This window comes from Vanessa atalanta, chromosome 7 (genome assembly GCF_905147765.1).
Source record: "Vanessa atalanta chromosome 7, ilVanAtal1.2, whole genome shotgun sequence".
NCBI lineage: Eukaryota > Metazoa > Arthropoda > Insecta > Lepidoptera > Nymphalidae > Vanessa > Vanessa atalanta.
In genome coordinates, this window is record NC_061877.1 from 12,160,838 (window position 1) to 12,183,233 (window position 22,396).

General features: G+C 32.2%; 2 protein-coding genes across 3 annotated transcripts in view; one reads left to right on the forward strand and one right to left on the reverse strand.

Annotated features, from left to right (window-relative positions):
• The window catches only part of LOC125065082 (centaurin-gamma-1A), a 230,692-nt gene extending 219,386 nt beyond the window's left edge, over positions 1–11,306 (reverse strand). The window contains exon 1 of the mRNA XM_047672500.1: positions 10,858–11,306. Within this exon, the coding sequence (XP_047528456.1) occupies positions 10,858–11,053 (196 nt within the window). The 5' untranslated portion in view covers positions 11,054–11,306. The remainder of the gene's footprint in view (positions 1–10,857) is intronic.
• A 10,892-nt stretch (positions 11,307–22,198) lies between these two features.
• The window catches only part of LOC125065200 (angiotensin-converting enzyme-like), a 39,708-nt gene continuing 39,510 nt past the window's right edge, over positions 22,199–22,396 (forward strand). For both annotated transcript variants that reach the window (XM_047672699.1, XM_047672700.1), the window contains exon 1: positions 22,199–22,316. In XM_047672699.1, coding sequence (XP_047528655.1) covers positions 22,302–22,316 — 15 coding nt within the window. In that variant the 5' untranslated portion in view covers positions 22,199–22,301. The remainder of the gene's footprint in view (positions 22,317–22,396) is intronic.

Below are 22,396 nucleotides of genomic sequence, written 5' to 3' on the forward strand. Positions count from 1 at the left end.
CACCGTTTCTTGAACGGTAACGGTACGGTTGTATAGAACTGTTAAATAAGATTGCTAAAGTATCAGCACACGTTATTTACCTACTTATGATCACGTGCTACTATATCAACGTCATGTATATGATATTTACGTTTTTAATTCTAGCTCTGTATATTTATATGCATTTATAATTCAACAACGCGTAAATATCCCACGGCTTAGAATAGCCCCCTTTCTCCTGAGAAAAGTCTTTGAGTTTTATTCCTTCAAGATACTCCAGTGCGGGTTTATGGTTACATGTGACCGAACAGTAATATAAAAAAGCAGTCAATTGTGTCAGAAAATATAGATGTAGAACATCATATGTGTATGTGTATTTGACACACTTTACTGTGACAAAAGTTCAAAAAGAAATTCGCGATGGAATTATACTAATTTCTTTAGTTATAATTCGATATACTTTTAGTATATTCCCTTACAGTCTATAGATCATACTATGTCAGTAGCGGTATTACCAAGTGCCTCGTATATATATATATATATTATAGCCAATTGAGAGTGCTCCTGTACTCATGCACACCCCCCTGCACTAAACATATCCTGCGCAGTTAGCTAATCATAAGTATTGGCTGTTGTGACCTAAATTTATTCAGTAAGCCTTTATTAAATATATTATTTATTTTATCATACAAAGTAAATATAAAGAAAGAGAGCAATGTTAGATAAAATCAATGATACATGAAGCTCAAAGCCATTGTAGATAAAAAAAAAAAAAACTAGAGCTGTCGTGGGACTCCCGGTTGGAACGAAGTTCGTTTCGCTATACATTATTATACTATTTAAAAATTAATTTGTAATGAAATTACCGACAGTATAATATCTTCCTGTATTATTAGTAGCTTTTGTTTATGCTCAGTCAGCAAAATCTATCGCAAATTTCAAGAATAGTAAAAATAATTATTTATACACATATTCTGATATCTTACACTTGCGGTTTTTAATCTAGTTTTAAATTGTTTGGAGTGAAGTGACACGTACGAAAAAAACTCAGTTCCAATCAGACAAAAAATTATAACAACTACGAATTTTTCTTCGTAAAACATCGAAACGTTCGCTACTTCGCTTACGATCGACACGATATTAAAAAGATCATAAAAAATACGAGTATACTTAAATAAAATTTCTGGATCTAATTTAAAAACCAAAAATAATCATACCCGCTTGATTTACGTCGCAATAAAACAAAGTTTGAATTTAACGCGTTTTTGCAATGCTTACTCGTGGGCAGAACCTGTCGGTTTAATAACGTTCATATTGACCTAATAATCCCAACGATTTTGGCCCTTATAACTATCGTAAAAAGACGCCTTTTGGGTGAGAGCGTTTACTTGAAAACAAGATTTTGTTCGGGCTAAATAAATGTGGTCACAAATGAGTGATCCTCCCACGTGGTGTAATACAATATTCAATCGGTAGCTCTACGACGACTAATATACTGATGACAAATAAATTGGTATATAAGACTTCTAGCCGGTTTAAAAATAAAATTGTGTTAACTAGAGAATTTACATGGTACCTTAAACATATATGTCATAGTTTTGTTTTTTATGTATTTTTGATACTAAAAACTTTCACGAGCTTTGGAACAACCTGAGTTATTATTTATCAATGTGTTTCTATTCACGAGATAAAAATATGTCGTGGGCACATAGTTCAAAATTAAATCAGTAGCACTTTTGTATGGTTATCGTGCCTAATTTTTTTTCTTAAAATAAGACTTTATTTTAAGAAAAAAACTGACGTACTAAATATAAAATTATATTATTCACTTCATTCAAAACGACAACCTGAAGAAATTACTATTAGATAATATTTATGGCTTACAATAAAGTTAATAACATGCTATTTTTTTTTTAATAACGTAAATGCGTAATTCCCGACGTGTGCTATCATCTAATGGCTGTATCCCAATACCCGGATTCAAACACATACGACACTTTTATTCTGAGATAATAAAAGTATTTACTTGGTGGTAGGGCTTTGTGCAAGCCCGTCTGGGTAGGTACCACCCACTCATCAGATATTCTACCGCCAAATAACAGTACACTGTATTGTTGTGTTCCGGTTAGAAGGGCGAGTGAGCCAGTGTAATCACAGGCACAAGGGACTTAACATCTTAGTTCCCAAGGTTGGGGGCGCATAGGTGATGTAAGGAATGGTTAATATTTCTTACAGTGCCTTTGTCTACGGGCGGTGGTGACCACTTACCATCAGGTGGCCCATATGCTCGTCCGCCAACCAAAAAAGTAAATCTCAGTGGTATTCAAAATAAAGTATCTTCATATTTACGCGATTCAATTTAGCGACCATTTCTTAACGCACCATCTAGAGATGGTTGATGGAGATGCGTTAGAACGCATCACCATCCTTGGTCCACGCATTCATGGTACTTGAGAACAAATTGTATTCTCTTGAGCTTGTAGTTACACTGACTCACTCGCAACCGAAACACAAGAATACAAAGTATTGCTGCATGGCTTTACGTGCTCTACGAGGCGAGAGAGATCAGTAAGGTATTTCCACTGAGCAACTGCAAATTACATTGTCAGCAGCCGTACAACCCGTAAAAATACTAGATCAAAGACGTTTGAGGACATAAATTTAAAGCACATATTCAATATTGATAACGTATTTACATTTTGATATAACCCGTGAGAAATTATTACGATAATCTAAATCTGATATAAAAAAAAATACTATAAACTAAACTACTGTATTCTCACACAAGTTGTAAAAAAAAGAAAATGCTCATGAGAGCCTGTATAAATAATATTTTGATTTGGCACTACGGGTCACCTCGTGCGGGTCGTTTCGACGAATTGAATACAGCGCGAACGAATTCTTAGGCAACATTTTATCAATAGAATTTGAACATTTTATTCTTCATTTTATAATAATTCTCCACAATCTTTTGAAATGTTTTCAAGGTGGGATAGAGAGTTCAACAAAGCTATGATTTTTTATTATACAGGCAGATGACTATACACTAGCGCTGTAAAAATATTAATCATTACTTATATTGTAATCATTGGTTATGTAAATTTCTTACAATCTTCTTTAAAATTTTATATGGCGCTTAGATCTATGGGCAGTGGTGACACTATCAGGCGGCCATAAAATCACCAATGCACTACCAACCTTGGGATAATACTGTCTCAATCACCCATCAAACTGGAGTACAACAATAATAAGTGTTGCTGTTTTGAGGTCCTATATCTAATGAGACTCACTTATACCTACATACACAGACGGGCTTGCACAAAACCCTACAACCAAGAGATTAAATAAATAAAATAAAAGGACACGATAAAGTCGATAAATGGCTATTTACAACAAAAAAGCTTACTTACAAAAACACAGACATTATGGCGTCAAGGTTACATAATTTCTGCAAACAGTCTATTGAATATAAACAAAAATTTCAAACACGGGCATTTGCTTCCATCGATACCGGTCCGAGCAAACATCCGAGCAAACTGCTCGCGGCAATGCATCATTGATTGTATTGATTCAACAATACGACCCTAACCGCCAAAAATGTGTACATTTTTCGGGATAAACACCGTTCAAACATCATTTTAAAACTTTGATCAGAACGGTTATATGGTTAAACTATATACCCTTCCTATTTATTGGTATATAATTAAAATAAAAGGGCCGTTGAAAACGATTTGGCCAAATATATAGAACACGTCAATCGAAATCGAAGAATTTATTCGGCTATCACCAAGTTTTTATTTTCTTAAATCCATCTCGAGTTCTTTGGTGAAGTAAAACATCGCATGCTTTCCTATGCGGGTAGATACACATACCGCACTTCACCGTACTGGAACAGCATATCGGAATCACCTGTTAAACTATGCTAGCAATAATAGGAGTAGACCTGTCTACTGAGTTGGCTCATGATGGATGCAAGCATAAATAAATGGAATTCGAGACGGATACATTTCGCGTCATTTTTACTAATCAACACCATTGTGGATTTGTATAAGTCGGCATTCAAACCTTATACACAGGAGAGATATTTTCTTAGTAAACGTAAGGGGCATTTACTCGCTTACTACAATGTACTTTAATTTAATTATATATAACATCCCCTGAAGTCTAGTCCAGATGCTCGTTTCATTTTATTAGTATTAATATTTTTTATTTTATTTTCAAGTACCTGCCAGAGCTAACATTTGTGCTTAAAGTTGATTGACTGTTTATTAACTTTGTACTTTACACTGTAAAGTTAATAAAATGTTCTTTGTCGTTAAAGGTTACGTTTTTTAATTAAAGTAATTTCGAACGAAAAAAATTATAACCGCCGTAAAAAACTTGTGCAATGAAAAATTTCCTCCAGATGCTTAACTTATATTTGTTCGTCTAGCCGTTAGTTAAACTTTACCTCTTTCGCCTGTTTAATCTAGAAACTATATTAAGAAAGTTTAAATTTAAACCTCAAAAAGTAATTCGGACATTTATTCGACCGAAAGGTCTATGAAACTGAAACATTATTATGCACTAGTTACACTCAAGTATGTATTGTATCGTTTACCAAATGAAATAAAAAATTTAAGCTTAGTTCACCTACTAAGTACACCGACTACGTGATACCATAAAAAATTGGCCTATTGGGAATATTCTTTTATATATTTAATTTTGTGTTTATATTCAACACAGTTTTTTGAGTTACGAAATGTTTGTTTTATTCTGCATCTTGCCAACAATATTTGAGGCCTTTTAGCAAAAAACATAATAAGTTTATATTTTACTTTTACGCTTTTGTCTTTTTATAAATCGGTTAATAAATCATTTCCTTTTTTTATAAAAGTATGATTGTTTATGAGTCCTAATTACTGTAATTAGGTAATAAATTAACAATACATCAATAACGTAACGTTTGCTCTTTGCCTAGTAATATATATTTCGATCGTTACGCACGATTACACATTGTTGTAACAAAGTACGAGTTTATTGACCGTGGCCTCGCTAGAATTTGATTACGTCCAACGCACATGTTGTAGATTTATATTATAACATTTAACAAAGCAAATTTTCAAACATATGTCATTTGGATAATTTGAAGTTCACCGAGATCGACACTCGTACACGTCGGCTAATCTTAAAGACCAGCTAATTGCGCAGGAAATTTTATACAAGCTTATATTACTTGTTAGTACGGTTATAGTGTGTAAACCCATATGAATAGGTACTACCCACTTAACACATATACTACCATCAAAAAGCTATACTTAGTATTTTTTTGGTTCGGTTTGGAAGGTGATTGAACCAGTGCCCAAGCACATGCACAAAGTAACAGTAAAATACCAACATATCACTTCCCAATGACTTACCATCAAGGGGCACGACTGCTATTAATATATATTTTTTAATTCAAAATCTTTTTATTACTCTACGCCGAGATTTCATATAAATACTTTGGTATCAGTGGTATCTGTAATTTTATAGACTATCCACGAGACCAACTAAGCAGTTGTCACTTATCCTACAGGAGTCTACAGTTATTTACTACATTAGACAAGCCTAAAATTCTCAGTAGTAACCTGGATAATGTAAGTATTGTTTAAATTTATTTTATTGGTGATATAAGTAAAGGTCACGTGATGAACACATGGTTGATCTCTACCTAGATGGACCGACCTCATTAAAAACAATTGAATCACAATAGTCCATTGCAATCGTACAGATGTCGACAATTTGACCAATGACAGTCTCGGTTGAATTATTGCCCTAGCGAAAATAATCTATTTGATTTTGAACAAACACATATTATAGTATCGTAATATATTTCTAGGCTATAAATGATACTTAAATTAAAATAATCTTTTCCATTCGACTATTTGCGTGGCTTTTCTATTATTTATTTTCTTCGTACCAAGTTTCTTAAATGATGTCCAAACCTCGATAGAATATTAAATAACAGCCGATTATAAAATTAATTTTAAACAAAAAAGTATTTGCTTGGCTTCGAACCAAATCTTTAGTCAAGATTCACACGTTCCACTGAACCATTTCAGCTCACCTCCTCAAGCATTTGAAAAATGTAATCATTGAGCTTAGCCAATAATAGAACGTGTTTATCAGACGATAAGTAGGGGTTCCATGATTTTTACATGTTGGTACATATGTTAACATAAAGAAGCTCATTTTGCAAAAATGAATTTGTATTGAAATGAGCATTTCTGATTTGTAGGGTGAGTGAGATGATAAACGATTTAGATTTATGGAAAAAAAATGGTTTATTCATATACGTTATGTGTATTTAGAATTCCTTCGTGCACGGCGGTCGGTGAAGAAAACATCGTAAGGAAACTTGTATGGCTTGGTATTCGCCACGACCATAATTCGTACCGCAGCAGTGTAGTGGAATACATTCCAGAGTATCTTTTTAAGAGAGGCCGTGTCCCATTGCAATTTTTGTGACACTTGCGGACTCAGATTGATATTATACGTAGTCAGCCAATATGTAGGCAGTCGTAGGATCAAATATACTTAAATTCTTTGCCTAATAATACGATCACAGTAGAATTAAATAACCCAAACCGCCAACCACTTAGATGGTAACATAACGATCATGCCTATGGAACCATTAACAAAAAGTACACATCAACGGCCTTGCTTACAAACGCAATTTAACGAGTGTGTAGTTAAACACATACTTATCTCTTTTTGTCATCACTAGTTCGGCATTCGACAGAAAAAGACAGCATTATTGACCAACATACAATTATTGGTAAAGCCGTAATTTTAGGTACATGGTAATATACTTTTGTAATACAATTACGAAGGTAATTACTTTTTATTAACAATAATCTGGACTGTCAAAGTTGAATGTTATATTTAAGTGCACAAAATAAATTCAGTTGACAGTGAATCCAATTACGATGATAATAAAAATCAAGAAACCGAAGAGAATCGCACACAACCACATTCACACGAGAACACCGCTAATGATCAATCCAGTTTTTGGACAAAAGACTTAAGACTGAATAGAATCAAGTAACGAGAGCCTCGTGAGGTTCTCAGGTTAATTGGCAACACCCCTTGACCCTAATACTCAAAGGATACAGGATCAAGTCCGATAGAGAAATAACTTTTGAAATTATTTTTATATTTACATGTTTAATATAGACATTTAAATCAAATCTACAATTAGTTCCGAATCATTAAACGCATATTTCCTATTATTAATTTTGAGTCCAATATTCCGAGTTTAGTTTGCTATTCACAATGAGAGCTAGTCGAATTTTGTAGCGTTGAATTTTATGTTATTACTGTTTAGAGCCGTACAATTGCCTCAATGGGCCTCGGTTAATGTTCTGTAACGATTCACCAGCTTACGAACACCCATTTGTACTTTACAAGATTTTCCAATTTACTCTAACTCCGTAATGGATGGAGCAATGAAATGTTATTGAATATTGCCATAACTTTCTCTTCTAAAACACTTCGGTGAGATCTTTTTGTAATAAAATTTGTTTAACACACCGTTCCACGTTTTATATTACTCACGCGTGCTATGAAAATTTCAAGGATATTTATTATTGTCTGAAATTGAAATTTAATAATTAATATTTTATATGCTAACCACTTATATTACCGCGAACGAGATATAATTTGTATTGCGTTTCTGATGGTGAATGTTTTAGTGTAATTACAGGCACCAGAGAACAAGACATTTTATTTTAAATAAATTAATATTATGTCGAAAAAACAAAGATATATGAATAGGAAAGTAAGTAAAATTCTGTAAATAATCTAATGCTGGGCCTCATCTTTTTTAAATTTCGTAGAGGTAGGACTGACAAATGCTGTTTAGCTGTAGAATATAGACAGACTTGCACTGTACCTGTTTTTAGAATGTTTTGAGCTTATGCCACATACACACACACACAAACACACACGGTAGATGCATTTGGGGCAGAATTTTATTTAAATTTTATTTATGACACTTGCACACGCCGTTGTCGTAAGACATTGCATTTTTTAAATTAAAAATTGCCAAAGAAGTGATGTCACTGCTGTAATTCTTACAAGGAAAGTACTTTCGGGAATTAAATCAAGCAAAAAATCACCAAATTGAACGAGTCTGATTTTATTAATTTTCATGTCGGAAGTATTTAAGAAGAAACTTTCACTTTTATCAGTGACTGTTCCACCAAACCAATTAACTATTGTGTAAGCCAGTGGTGTTCGAACCGTGATCTGTTGAAAACTATATTAGGTACTACATGAAGGCACTTTAAGTGCTCCTTGAGAAAAGTTAAGTAAACATTTAAAAACTTTTACAAAATGCTTTTACTGTGTCTCTTTATATAAAGCATTACAATTTCTTAACTTTGTAACAGAAGCTGCTCAGTAGTCAGTACCCACTATAGGATATGAGTTTTGTTTTCTATAATGCATTTATGGTCGCGAGAATTCTTCGTTTTATTTTATATTTTTGTGTGTGTTCGAGAAACTTAACATAGACATTTAGGGTTACCGTCAACTACAAAAGTAATGAGAGCCAAGGGTTTTTACATAAGGAATATTTTTTGCAGTTGATATACGCGACGATATATATCTATATCAAAAATGCTTAACTTTTACTATATTTCAACAAATATATTTAAGAAACTGTATACATATTAGTAATTTTATATATATATTTAGATAAGAAAACAAGCCACAATGACACAGTGCTTGGAACACATAAGTCTTAACCAATAGTTAGCAATGGGAAACGAATTCCATGTTTTTTATCATTTGTTTATTCTTGTATTGTGATTTGTGTAATAAACCTAACAAGATATCAAATGCAACAGATAAGTAAAGTCAATATTCGTGTTTCATTGCTATAATTGACATTGAGATAAGAGATCGGATACGAATGTCATAGACTTGAAGTGCATTCGTTTTATTTACATAAATATTTTTTTGTTATTAATAATAAATCGATACGGTATCGATGTTTTCTCGAATAGTTTTGTATTTTTTTTTATTTGATTAAGAATGTGCTCCTGAATCGAATACAAAACACACTACACAAGAACATGAAATTTACACTTGTATACTTGTAATAACTCTTAGCTTTTTTATTATATATATAATGTTGTAATAGGTAATATGTTTTCTTATTAATGATTTTTATTTCAATAATACATTTGAGCGTTCTCTATCAGCCACCTGTGCCATTTCATTCAAAAGTTTATTACTCTAAGAGTGTTTTTCCTGCATTATACAGTTATACAAAGTTTTACAAGACTAAATTCATATAGCTGATCATCATCAAGATATCACAATGTGCTATTTAATAATTATTAATAATTATTAATAATTATAACATCTGAAGAATACACGCATCGAAGAATCATAACATCGTAAGTCAGTTCCCGACATTTCACGAGTGAGATACGAAGTTCCAGAATAGCACTGTTGTGCATGTCACCGACGTATTTAGCACTACCTGCATAAAAGAGGATGTACTCGTAAGTCCGAGCGGAAGTGACTAAAACACGTAATAACAATGAATTGAACAAAGAAATATTACACAATACGGCACCTAGGTTAGAGTTATTACCGTTTTTATTAACCGCTTGCCGCTCCATTTGCTGCCTTACAATGAACTCGGTAAAAAACATTTTTAATGTCAAGTTCGTGCGTTATAGTTGTCTGTTAAATATTTTTTAATCTGTATTCAATGCTGTCATTTAATTTGTTCATTCGATTCGCTTCGATTGAAACAAAACGTAGCATTTCGTCAGGCGATTGTTTTTTTTTAATGATTCTGTCTGACGATTTTTTTTTGCTTGTTCAGCAGTTATTAGGAGAATACTTTACACAATCGAAGTGAAAATACGTAGTAACAGAAATATACTAAAAAATTGTGTACATCAAGAATTACGCATTAAAAGTTGTTACGTTCAAAGTATTTTTTTTTAAATGGGCCTTTAGAAACTTTTATTAAGCTTCATTTGTTAGTGTGTCATTTATTTGTGTGAGTCAAACCTGGCACATGAAGTTTGTACAAAGCTCCATATGCAATATGGCACTATCTGTGCTTTGCGATGATAATACTACATATTTATGTAGGTATAAAATAATTGGTTATTTTTAAAATCCATCGCAATTGTTTGACATTCGACGTATTAAACCATTTCCGTACTTTGCACTACTTTTTTTAAAATTTCTTGATTGTTCATTGTTCATTGATGATTTTGTATTTATTAACAAATTTATTAATAATTATATTTTGAATACAATAAAATCTTTATTGTGTTTTACCCGTATTGAGACATCATTTACCTCTGTAACACTTGTTTTTTCTAGGCGCAAAATAAAGTGATGTTATAATATCGAGAAGGTTTTTTTTTTACGTTTTAGTAATTGCTTTGATTTGTTGAAAATATTTTCTTGAAACACTTTCGAAAATCATCCATTTTTATCGCATTTAAAATATTACTTAAATTTCATTTACTTTAAATTAGTGGCTGACTATATATACTTACTACTCTTTTAATGGTAATGTTTTACTATACTGTATATTCGCTATAACTTTACAAGCAATTTCGTATTTACGATTCTAACATCAATTTGACTAGACAAATACAAACATATCACTTGCCAAACAATCAAATAACTAATTTACCTCTAAATCAAACAATTGAGTCTTTAATTAAACTCTACTTTGCTTACGGTAATCGATAAATAGGTTATCCAGCGTGTCTTATCAAAACACAGCGTCAGCGTCGCCTTAGAAACGCGAGATAATGCGGACGTAAACAGAGCCGTATACGGCGTTACTGACTCAAAGATGCTTCAAAACCTTACCTTCTATAGCGACGACGTGGTCACGAATCTGCTGGGCCAGTAAAGGATCAGGGACGAGCTCGACCAGGTCGTATAAAGCGTATATCGATGGGTGCACGCTCTCGAACCTTTGTATCTCCTGTCGTATGGACAGGGACGTGTTCAAACATGCCTGTGTGTGCTGCCGGTTGCACATAGTGCTCCTGAAGCCCAGCATTGAGCTCGAATATATTATAAACACACCACAACACTACACCGGACGATGCTTTCCCATTTCAATGCTACGTGAATGGCCCGCACATAGCGGACCAGTAAACTCACTTGTTCTGTATTATTATTTATTTTGGGATGAGAGAAAACGTTAAAACACTTGCCTCGATAGTTCTAATGATAAGAATGTTGATGTAAATAAAGTAAACAACCAATCAACACACGATGCACTGACAAGAACGCGAACAGACCACCCCGGCGGCGGCCATTACCGAACTGTGACATTCCAGACGCGTCCTAAACGTGATCCGTCAAACATATATTTTATTATCAGCGCCATCTAGGTTTACACGACAAAATCACTGCTGTGAAACTGCATACATTACTACAAAGGATTTGGATAAGATGGCGCTGTTTTAATATTCACTTCTTAGTTTAAGATATTTTATAAATTAATTTAATAAAAATTATATTAAATTAATGCATAAACAGTACAAATTAACTATGTCAGGAAGATTTACTTATTATTATTTTTAATACTTAATTAAATACGTAATTGATACTTGTGTTAACCGACGTTTTCGACGACATTTACCTATCATCTTTAAGCTTTAAGTTTGTGTATTATAATTATTAAGAAGATGCTTATCATTGTTTACAGTATTTTATCTTATCTGATTCGTTTTTATCTAATTAGCAATTTAATCTCAACCAAAAATTTATGAATAACATAATGACGGCGTTATTAATAAATTTTATTACTTAATAATACTTACGAACTTGTACATCTTATACAGAAGTTAGTTTGAGTAAAATCCCTCATTGCTACTAAGTTTTCGACCTTCCGAGAATATTATAATTAAGGAATCTCTTTGATTTCGAAAATTACGCTATAATTTTCGCTCTTGGTGAAGCTCTATTTACAAAGTCTTAATTAAAGACAGTTCTGAATACTCTTATTTCATTAGCCTTAGGTAAGTGTCTCCATTCTTTCGTTTTTTTTTTTTATTATTATTAATTGAATACAGCGAAAAGGACGTAAAACCAAAAGACGTTTTTTTTTTTTCAAATCAGTGATCTTATTACCTATTAATAATATAATTGCGAAAATTTTATTAGTATTTGAATGTTAAATACCTTGGAGAATTAAAGTCATTTTAATAAGAGAATAAACAAAAGCGTTGGAATAAAACTTACGACACTTTGTTAATTGTACATGATTTGTATTAATCGTTAATCTACACGAAAGGAAGCAGGCGGAGGGCAGATAAATAATTAATTACACTAATGAGTTTACTAAAAAGAAATCAATTCGTTTTTCTTAATTTAAAAGTGTATATTAATTGTATTATTGAGCATACCTGATTTTAAAGTAAATTTAACATTTTCAATTTTCACTTTTAACAAACACTAAAAATATAGATATATATATACAATAATTGTCTATGTAAAAAACAATAATTTGACTATCGAAAAAACCAGAAGTATCCAAAAATATTAAGCTCAGATAATTACAATTAATTTCCAGACGAATTTTCTATGTTTTCACCGACTAATGTCGGCAGATATAAATTCTTTGTAACTTCAGCAATAATATCAACGTATTGCCTTAAGGTTGGTTTAACGTTATCGTGACGGTATTCCACAGGGAATGCCAGTATTGCCAGGCAGTAAATTGTTTGGCAAGTCACAATAGAAAAGCATTGTATGTAATATTAATGAGCAACGCGCGCTGGACCGCGGCGGTACGTGAGCTGATGTAATTATTATCACGAACAAATATAGTACATTCTATTACAATACTATATTTTATAAATATATACTAGCTGTATCTCTTACTTTACAGTATTACTATATATAATTAGATATACGTATGTCAATGAAATTGTAGAAGTACAATTTAAATATATAAGTAACGTTAATTCGTATTTAATTATTAATTAAGGTTAGCGTGCTAAAGATAATTAAAAATGTAACGACGTCATAGGTGATAAGCTTAGTTAACGATCTCCTACAATATTTATCATATGAGAAACATTACTGTAATGGAAAAAAATACAATAGTCCGCTGAATTACGTACTTTCACAGGATTTATTAGGGCGTTTTGGTTCACTCTGCAGTCTGCAAAGAGCCGCTGTTTGCTAAGATTCAAATTAGCAAGTATTAACGAGCCTAATGGCAATGTAAAAGTCACATGTTGTTAGCTATTTTCGACCCCACGTCTAGGATAAGCTTTACGCTTGATTGCGTGAATAGGAATATAAGTGACTCTTCAATAATAATTAAATTTCTGTTAATAATTGCATATTATATCGACTTTAAACAATCACTGATACGATATATCTGCATCGTAAACGCATATAATCTTTCTTTTTTCCCTGGACCTATTTTTGTATTTTTGAGGTCGGCTCTGCATGTCTTTTCCTTCGATTCTCCTCGTTTATTATCTTGCTCGTTGACAAACATCTCTCTCATTAAGCACTCTATCCGTTACTTCTTAACTCGTCCTCTCCCCCTGCCTCCCTCTACGCTCATGCTCGTTACTGTTTTAGTTACGTGTTATTATATCGTAAACGCATATATAAACATAAATTTTATTATATAAAGTTATATATAATATTTATTAGTTTATGTAAAGCAATAAAATATTATGTACAATAAAATGCAGGATTTTACTGCACAGAATATTGTTCGAGTGCAATTATTGTTTATTATTTGTTATGTAAAATATCATTATTTGCCTTAACCCACTAAATGATTTACAACAACTGGCGTTTTATTAAAAAAAAATTGCCAAGGTCGTTTATTTTCATTGAAGAAAAAAATGAAATTCGAAAGACCAGAAGACCAAGTCCAAATTTGTCACAAATTATATTAGAATCACTGTTAGAATTGCGTACTTATAGAATGGATATTATGGGTGTGATACAGGGGTCCGAGAGGAGTACAGGGGTCTTAAAAATCGTATAAGCATATAAAATTGAAAACTTTCTAAAAATTTACAATTTCCAGAATGTAATAAATGAATAATTAATTTCTTAAATTGTCGTTCATTCGAAATTATATTCGTTTACTTGTTAAGTCTCCAAAATTTATCCAGGGACAACCACAGATAACTTAAATATAATTAACTGGTCAATTTGATTACAAGAATTCATTATCTGTACATCTATTTTATATTTAGAATATTCATTATCTGTACATCTATAAACCATTACGTGCCGAGTTAGCGAATGATGTATCCGCTATTTCCACAATGAATACCCACAGGTGACTTTCAATGGCATATAATTAGTACAATCCGCTTGGATTGTGACTATTCAATCAATGTAGATCATTGTAATGCGTCAATCGAACCTTTAGCTGGAATGACTTAATAATACAACTAGGAGAGAATTGTTCGCTTGTAGTGGCGCTTAGCTTATAAATATAAGCATCCTACATTAATCACAGCTTAGATATATTTGATAGAATATTTTTAAATATTCCTATAAATTCCATTTATGTTGTAAGCCGATTTTTTTTATGATGTAGCTTGGTGGACGAGCAAATGGGTCACCTGGTGGTAAGTGATTGCCACTTTAACTTTGACTTTGACATTGCCAATGCGCCACCAGACTCAGGAACTAAGGTTTAAACTCCCTTGTGCCTGTAGTTACACTGACCCACTTACCCTTCAAATCGGTATACAATAATATTGAGTACCTACTGCTGTTTGGCGATATAATATCTGATGAGTGGATGGCAAATAAAAATATTATTTTTAGTCTAACTATATATTTGATATATCGATCATTATTTTGACGATCTGCCTTCCTGCACAATATAAATAGAAATATTGTCGTGTAAAGTAAAGTAACAGCCTATAAATGTCTGCGCTAAGGCCGGTTCTTCCTTTGAGGGGAAAATTTGGTGCTATTTTCACCACATTGCTTCAATGCGGGTTGGTACACATGCGGCAACAAATTAGACATATGTAGGTTTACTAACGATATTTTCCTTCGTTACAGAGTATGAGGTGAATTATAAATAAAAATTAATGACATAGCTGGGCTTTCGAGGCTCGACTGTGATGGAACATCTACCTTGATAATTTTGTTACGTTTACGTATAAAAATATATATATATATATATTGACAATTTAGTTTTATTTATTAATATCTAATTAACATATATACTAAATAAATCTTATTATTCATTAAAAGAATACTTTTTAGAAAAAAAACTTGGATTTAGGCTGGGGTACCATCACAGGACACTAATTGTGAAAAAAAGCATCGTAAATATGTTTATTTGAAAAGAGCAACTATGCGATTTTATTGCCATATCTTCTCGCTGGATGCTGATGTCCGAAACGGTAGTAGTGTTTAAATATTGACGATTCAAAAACGCTTCATTGTCAACTTTACGTGAATAAAATACATTTGATTTGATTTGATTTAACAAGACTTTAATAGTCTAAGCTTATTATTTTATATTCAAAACTTTACTACGATGATTTTATGACTTTACTTTACATTTCAAGGATTAAGAAAATTACGTTTGCGGCCGACAGAGGCTTTAAAAAAAAACGAAATCATTTTTAAATTAACTTTAATTATATTTAAACTTATTACAAATTAATCCTACGAACGGCGATTCCATTTCAAAGTGAGAATATGGAATAAACGTTCTTACAATTTTGTTATTAAAAATGTATAACTTTGTAAAATGGTTACATAATTGCTGCATTGACAATTTGACATATCAAATATAATTCAATAGAAATGTAACGTCGGCGTTCTTCATTCGATAGTTATATGTAATTAGCAACAAAAGATTTTACTTGAATACAAGAAGAACAATTCAAGAAATTAACTTGGTGGTTTTCTTTAAATAATTTATTTTTATTGTTATTGTTATTGTTATGTCTGTAACTTTGTTCTATCTATCTATAATTAGTATTTTTTTATGTGCTGGCATATTACACTCCCAGACAACAGCTTTTAGTAAGCGTTGAGCCATAAAAAAACAGAAAAATGATACCTTAGCTCAATTGCTTAATTTTACTAATACAACAGACTGACCCTTACATACATATTCACAATTCTAGTGTAACCTACTCTTAACACCGCAAACTTGCCGCTAATTTACCTATATCTCAACTGGCTCACCCAAACAGGAACAAGGCAGGTAAAACTATATTTGTCGCGGTAGAAAAAAAACGTTTTGTATTGATTTAATTTCATTGTAAACTGACGACGTCTGTCCGCACGTTTTACATTTGATTTTATTTAGCACAGCCATAGCATAGCCATAGCGCCGCTCTCTATCCGGCCAGTTATATTTTTCCGCTCTCTAAAATTAATTATTTGTTAAATAGTAACAATGTTTATTACTTTGTAATCAAAAATCCTCGTTATTTCATGTACATCTACAGCTGGAACTCAAAATAAGACCATAACCGATCTTCTACATGCAGCAATCGTCCCATAATCACTGGGACAACAATCAGCTTACACTATTAATATATAAAAAGATTTTCTAACTGTTAGCTTGTAAAATAGAAAATTACTTACAAGTTTGTTTAAAATATTACAGATGACCATTTTTGGATGAAATATTACGAAATATAGTTCATACCTAATCATGTTTAGATTTTGTCTCACATAAACCCTTAGCACAAACTTAAAGTTTCAGAACGTATCACTTTCTTTCTTTCCAACTTAAGAAGAAACTACTTCAATTTAAAATTCATGTAAAATATATACACGGCTTCAAATAATATTAATTTATTTTTATTTGAAAATAATATTATTTCAGTTGTACGCATTAAGTTAATAGTATGTTGATTTATAGTTTCAAGATCGATGGGGTTTTCGTATTGTTTTTAGAATTAATAAAATTATAATGCTAGCATTCTTGCCACCATTTCACGCGGTCATTATTTGTACATTATATATTTTAAGTTTTTAGTACTATATAGTTAAGGCCTTAATGTAACTAATTGTAATGTACTTTACATATTGCTTCCGATAATGGTCATGACGTAAAATGAGTCAACAGTAAACAGAACAGTTATAGTTCAAGACTGTTCAAGCTGATGCTAAAAATTGCTAAATGAGTAATTTTTTTTAAAGTCATATTTCAGTGTAAGTTAATGTATAGTTTTAAATTATGTTGTCATTCTTTTTTTTAATTTATATTTTCTATCTTCAAATAAAAGTTATATCGATGAGGTGTTTGTTGTCATTGGTTAGTTTCATTTATTTATTATTCACTTAAGACACTCAGGAACAGGTATTTTATTTACCTGCTTACGTACTTTAGAATGTTAGAATATAATATATTAGCGCATGCGAAACATTTATTTCGAGTGCTATAAAACTAGCATCTTGGATTTTATTTCTTAAATAACTGTAGAAAATAAATCAAAGTTATTTCTGTTCTAAAACCAAGTTATGTACTTCAAAATAACATAGCATATCTTCAACAATTGTACAAAATTCCTTTAAAAGTATTTTTTAAGTTAAGCCACATTCAAATTTTTTAGTAAATCCTACAGTTATATTGAAAAGTTAGACGGTTAAGTTGCACACTTTCTACAAGTTTCGAAGCGCTTATCTCACCAACTTAAATATAAGAGATAAGCCTAAAACTTATTTTTTAATGTTTGTCATTTTTTTTATCACACATTGCGAGTGGTTTAACGAGCAATGTTTGTTTATGGTGTTCAAATTTTACAGATTCATTCGGTTGTAATGTTAATGCATTTCTATGCTAAGCCAGACCCGTTTCCACACCCAGGACTGGCTCCTGACAAAGCAGCTCTTCAAGGCTAAACAACTTATACACGAAATTTTGTGTCATTATTTTCAAAATATGTTTTTATTATCTATTAATTTATTATATCGTAATTTCGGTAGACCTTTTGCTCTCTTTTTGGAAATTTTCATCAAAATTTATCGGATTCTAGAAAAATCCTTCCAACCTAATTTTATATACATACATCAATGATTGTACATAAACATAAAACAATGAACCACTTCTATCCTTTACGATTTTCCTTGAACATTTAGCCTTAACGTGAGATAAATTGTTATTAAATCGATGTTGTGATTGCTTTAAATGATCTCTGATTATTTCGTTTTTGAGGTTATTTTTTTTCTTTTACTATACAAGCGTTTTTAAACTGTAAAAATAAACGATTAAAATAAGATACGATTAGTTATTTTTGTATACTATTCAAAAAAATAAATTTATTATTTTCTGTAGTTTACTAACTTAATATAAAGTATTTTTTATTTATATATGTTTTGATTAAATTAAAGCTCTAATATACTTCATATGTATATGTCACCGTAAGATAACAAAAATGGTTAGATTACAATCTGACGAGACAGATTGTAATCTGTCGAAATATTGTGAACTGTGAAATATGATTGCAATTTAACGTATTATTTTTCGCTATATTGTAATCAATAAAAGTAAATAAAGATTTATTAATACATAGGCAATACATATGACCCGTGTTTTGGCTGACACACACACTTATTTTTTTTTAACAAGAGTTAAAACATATTAAGATATATTTCCCACATGTAGAACATAATGAGGAGGAGAAAGTGCCCTTATATAAACGTATTATCGCATTCACGCGTTCTACGATATCAATTTCATTGATTCAAATAGCAAATAATTTAAATGAATTAACAATATACTATTATATTATATAATTTACATAAGAAATATTAAAATAGGCTTTAACTATATATAAATAAGAATTAACTGTATATATTACGACCGCCTGGAATGTTGGCGAGAATGTTATTAATATTTCCCTTTTCATTGTTCCAGTTCCGATTCTCTGGGCAAAAAATCAAGAAGCCTTCCAGTTACCAGAGGAGGCAATAAGGCGAGGTGTTGTACTTTTAATTAAAGTTTTTGTACTACTAATCTACTAAGGTGTTTCAACTGCAAATGGTAGAAGTAACGAATATTTGGATCGCTTGTTCACTTTAGTGTTTTCCGCGGTGACTCTGGCTCTTAACACTGTTTCCCTGATACGAGATGAGGGCCAACATATAAACACATATGTAGCATCGCATTTGAAGGAGCGTCGTCGTTCCCAGGTAAGGCAGTCCATCATCAAAAGAGAACCGTGGCGGAAAAGCCTTCCTGAATTTCCTGTACAAGAAACACTATGTAATCCGAAACACATGTATGTAAACACACTATGTAACTTTCGTTCCACATAGGCATGTATCCTCAAAGCACAGCGATGTGCCCAGTCGAAGACCAATTGATATTCAGAAACATTAATTGTCTAAAAGTGTCGCAAGATATTCAGACGGTGACCAGACCAGACCAACCATTCACCAGACACTTTAGTTGCTTACACACTAAAAGCCTGGCTCGATTTTTGGCACTTGTTAAATTTTATGTCAAACTATGTAATGTAACGTATCGCAATGGCGAATTCCAAAAATTGTATCTTGTATTCTTAGGGTTATCGTTAACTTTTAGTTTTCTATTGCCTTTGTAACAGTGGCTATGATTTTGACAGAATTTGATTTTAAAATCTGTGCGCAAAGGCCTGAAATGCCATGTATAGAAGGCAGAAATACCGGAAGGGCACCATTTGAAATTTTCCTCACATCGATGCCATTATATGGAATGGGAAGTGTAGTTTCAGTCCAAGAATACTCATCCATAATTTTAAAATTTGTACATGACATCGATTTGATTGTTAAGGCTGGATTGGACTTGCGCGTAGAAAGTACATTAATTAAACGATAAAGAATAGTCTAGTATGCCTTCATCAAACAGTGGTGCACCAATTAGGCAACGTGTATCTTTATGATAAATTTTAATGCTAGATGCAATTCAATTATTCAGTAACGAAAGTTCCGAGGGACATGACATCTTACTTTCAAACGTTGACGGCGCATTGACGTTATAAGGGATGGCAACAATTTTTGACAGTGTCGACACTTCCAACAGTTGGCACATCTGCCAGTTTATCATCCTATTTAAAACAAAAAAAGATTATTAGGATTTGTATAGGCTACCTCTCTATTGTAATTCGTAGAATAGGAAAATTAATCCATGATGTCAATATCATATATTATTTTTCCTTTTGTCATCAAGTCTTTTCAGAGTGTTTCACGCGTGTTACCTCATTCTGCAATCACAATACGCTATAGTTTTATAAAGAGCAATTGTTTACTAATATAACAACTACATATAACTAAACTATATAATTCAATTATAAAAACATGCAATAAAATCAATGAAGTAGAGTAACTACGGAGTGACGTTAGATATACAAGGTCTTTATACAAAAACAATACTAGCTTTATAATTCTGTTTATATTTTACTATCTATCCGTACCGGTTTCACATGTGAATCTATATACAACTTTGAGATTGAAAAACAAATGTAAAAAGGACAATTCTTAATTTTTCGAGCTAGGAAAGTAAATTCTCGGCCTTTCTCTACCATCATATGCATATTATGGTAGAGAAAGGCCTATTATTAGGAAGGATTACTCTATCTAATGGTGAAAACCACAATAAAATCCGTTGTGTATTTCAAAAGATTTAAGCGTACAAACTGCGGGAAACGACTTTGTTTTAAAGTATGAAGAGAAATTGAAAGTTTATGAGAGCCATATTGAATAAATTATATTTTGATTTTACTTGATGATAAGTGGTAAAATAACAGACGGGGCACAGAAAATGATATTTTGATGATTTGATTTGAGACTACCAACTACTCAAGACATACATATCACTCTCACTCTCACTCTCATTTTCTGATGCGACGGCTTCCGTCGACGTTCAGGCGCAGAACCAACGGTTTTACTTACTTTCGTGACCCAGGGATGTACATTGTACACACTTCTAATTTCTAAACTGCTGTTACTAAGAAATTTTGCAATGACAAACCTCATTAACTTTTTATCTGTCCGAAATGAGCTTTGAATCCAGGACTAGACCTGACCCTCCCCCAAATCCACGCGGGCGGAGCTGCAGGCGAAAACTAGTCTTCTATATAATCACGAAATGATGATAGATCTATATAAATTGAAGCTTCCAAAACCGAGCACGCTACTAAAATTTACCGTTTAGGAATTTCTAGAAGGAATCAATAAATGGAATCCAATAATTAATTTCTTACTGTAAGAAAACCACATTACTATAATGTATGTCATCCAATACTCTATTATTACAACTTTAAGTTATTGCGACACGCCTTGAATTCAGACAATTAGCTAAATATAATTGACTTACAACTATAAAACAATTGTATATTGGTATGTTTTTGTGTTTACCTTTTTTATAGTCACCTCGTTGATCTAGTTGCTAGATCCTGGGTCCAAGCTACAGATCGGGCTGATAAAAAGTAAAGAAAATTTTTCGTCGAAAAGTTCTCAGTAACAGCCTAGAGTTTGGAATATGAAGGTTTTGACATTGCAGTGCCTCGCAAAACACGGAATGCCATTGGTCGTGCACCTTAACTGTTTCCAGTCGTGTCGGATTAACTATCCCATCGGATTATGAGAGTGAGGGATTAGAGAGTGCACCTATGTTTACGCACAGACTTGTGTCATCTGTTCGGAAAGAAACACCTTAGACCTGAGAAAACCCGATGAAAGAAACTCAGCGGTATTCGCAGACACGGAGCCCATTGCCTAAAAAGTTTCTCGTCATTAAATATAAAATTAATACATTTTAGGAGTTATTTGTTTTCCGACATCGTTCGTAAATTTTACGAACAATATTTTGTGGATAATGGAATTTACTACAAGCTGGATTCCTACCTGTAATCGGCAATAACAATAGCTATTTCCATAGTTACCAAAGTGATAAATAATTTACGCATTTCCTATACGATATTCACCTTTACATTCATTATATAGCAATTAAGGTTATAGATAAAAAAATTCAATTATAGTCCGAGCGACTACACCCGCACTCCTCTCAATGACCAATTATAGCTCCGAATAGCTTAATGAAGTAATAAAACTGCGGTTATTTCTTCATTCTATATCAAAAGATAAGCGTTCACTCCTCCAGCAACGAAATTTGCTCCAACTATTAATCAATCTAATTCATCCAAGCTTTCGTATTGCAAACTGAATGATATTGTGATAGACTCAGTCGTGACTCGGTTGTCTTGCGGGTTGGACGTGTTGCCGGTGCAGTTCAAAGTGTACAAACCGCCAAGATATTGTTCTGATGACGTCTAAATATAATTGGTACAACCGTCATGTCTAAAGTCAAGGTAATCAAAATGATTCTAGCGTTTCGCTTTCGTTCATATTTACGTTTTGTTTGTGTTAATTAAATTTTGTTGATAATTTT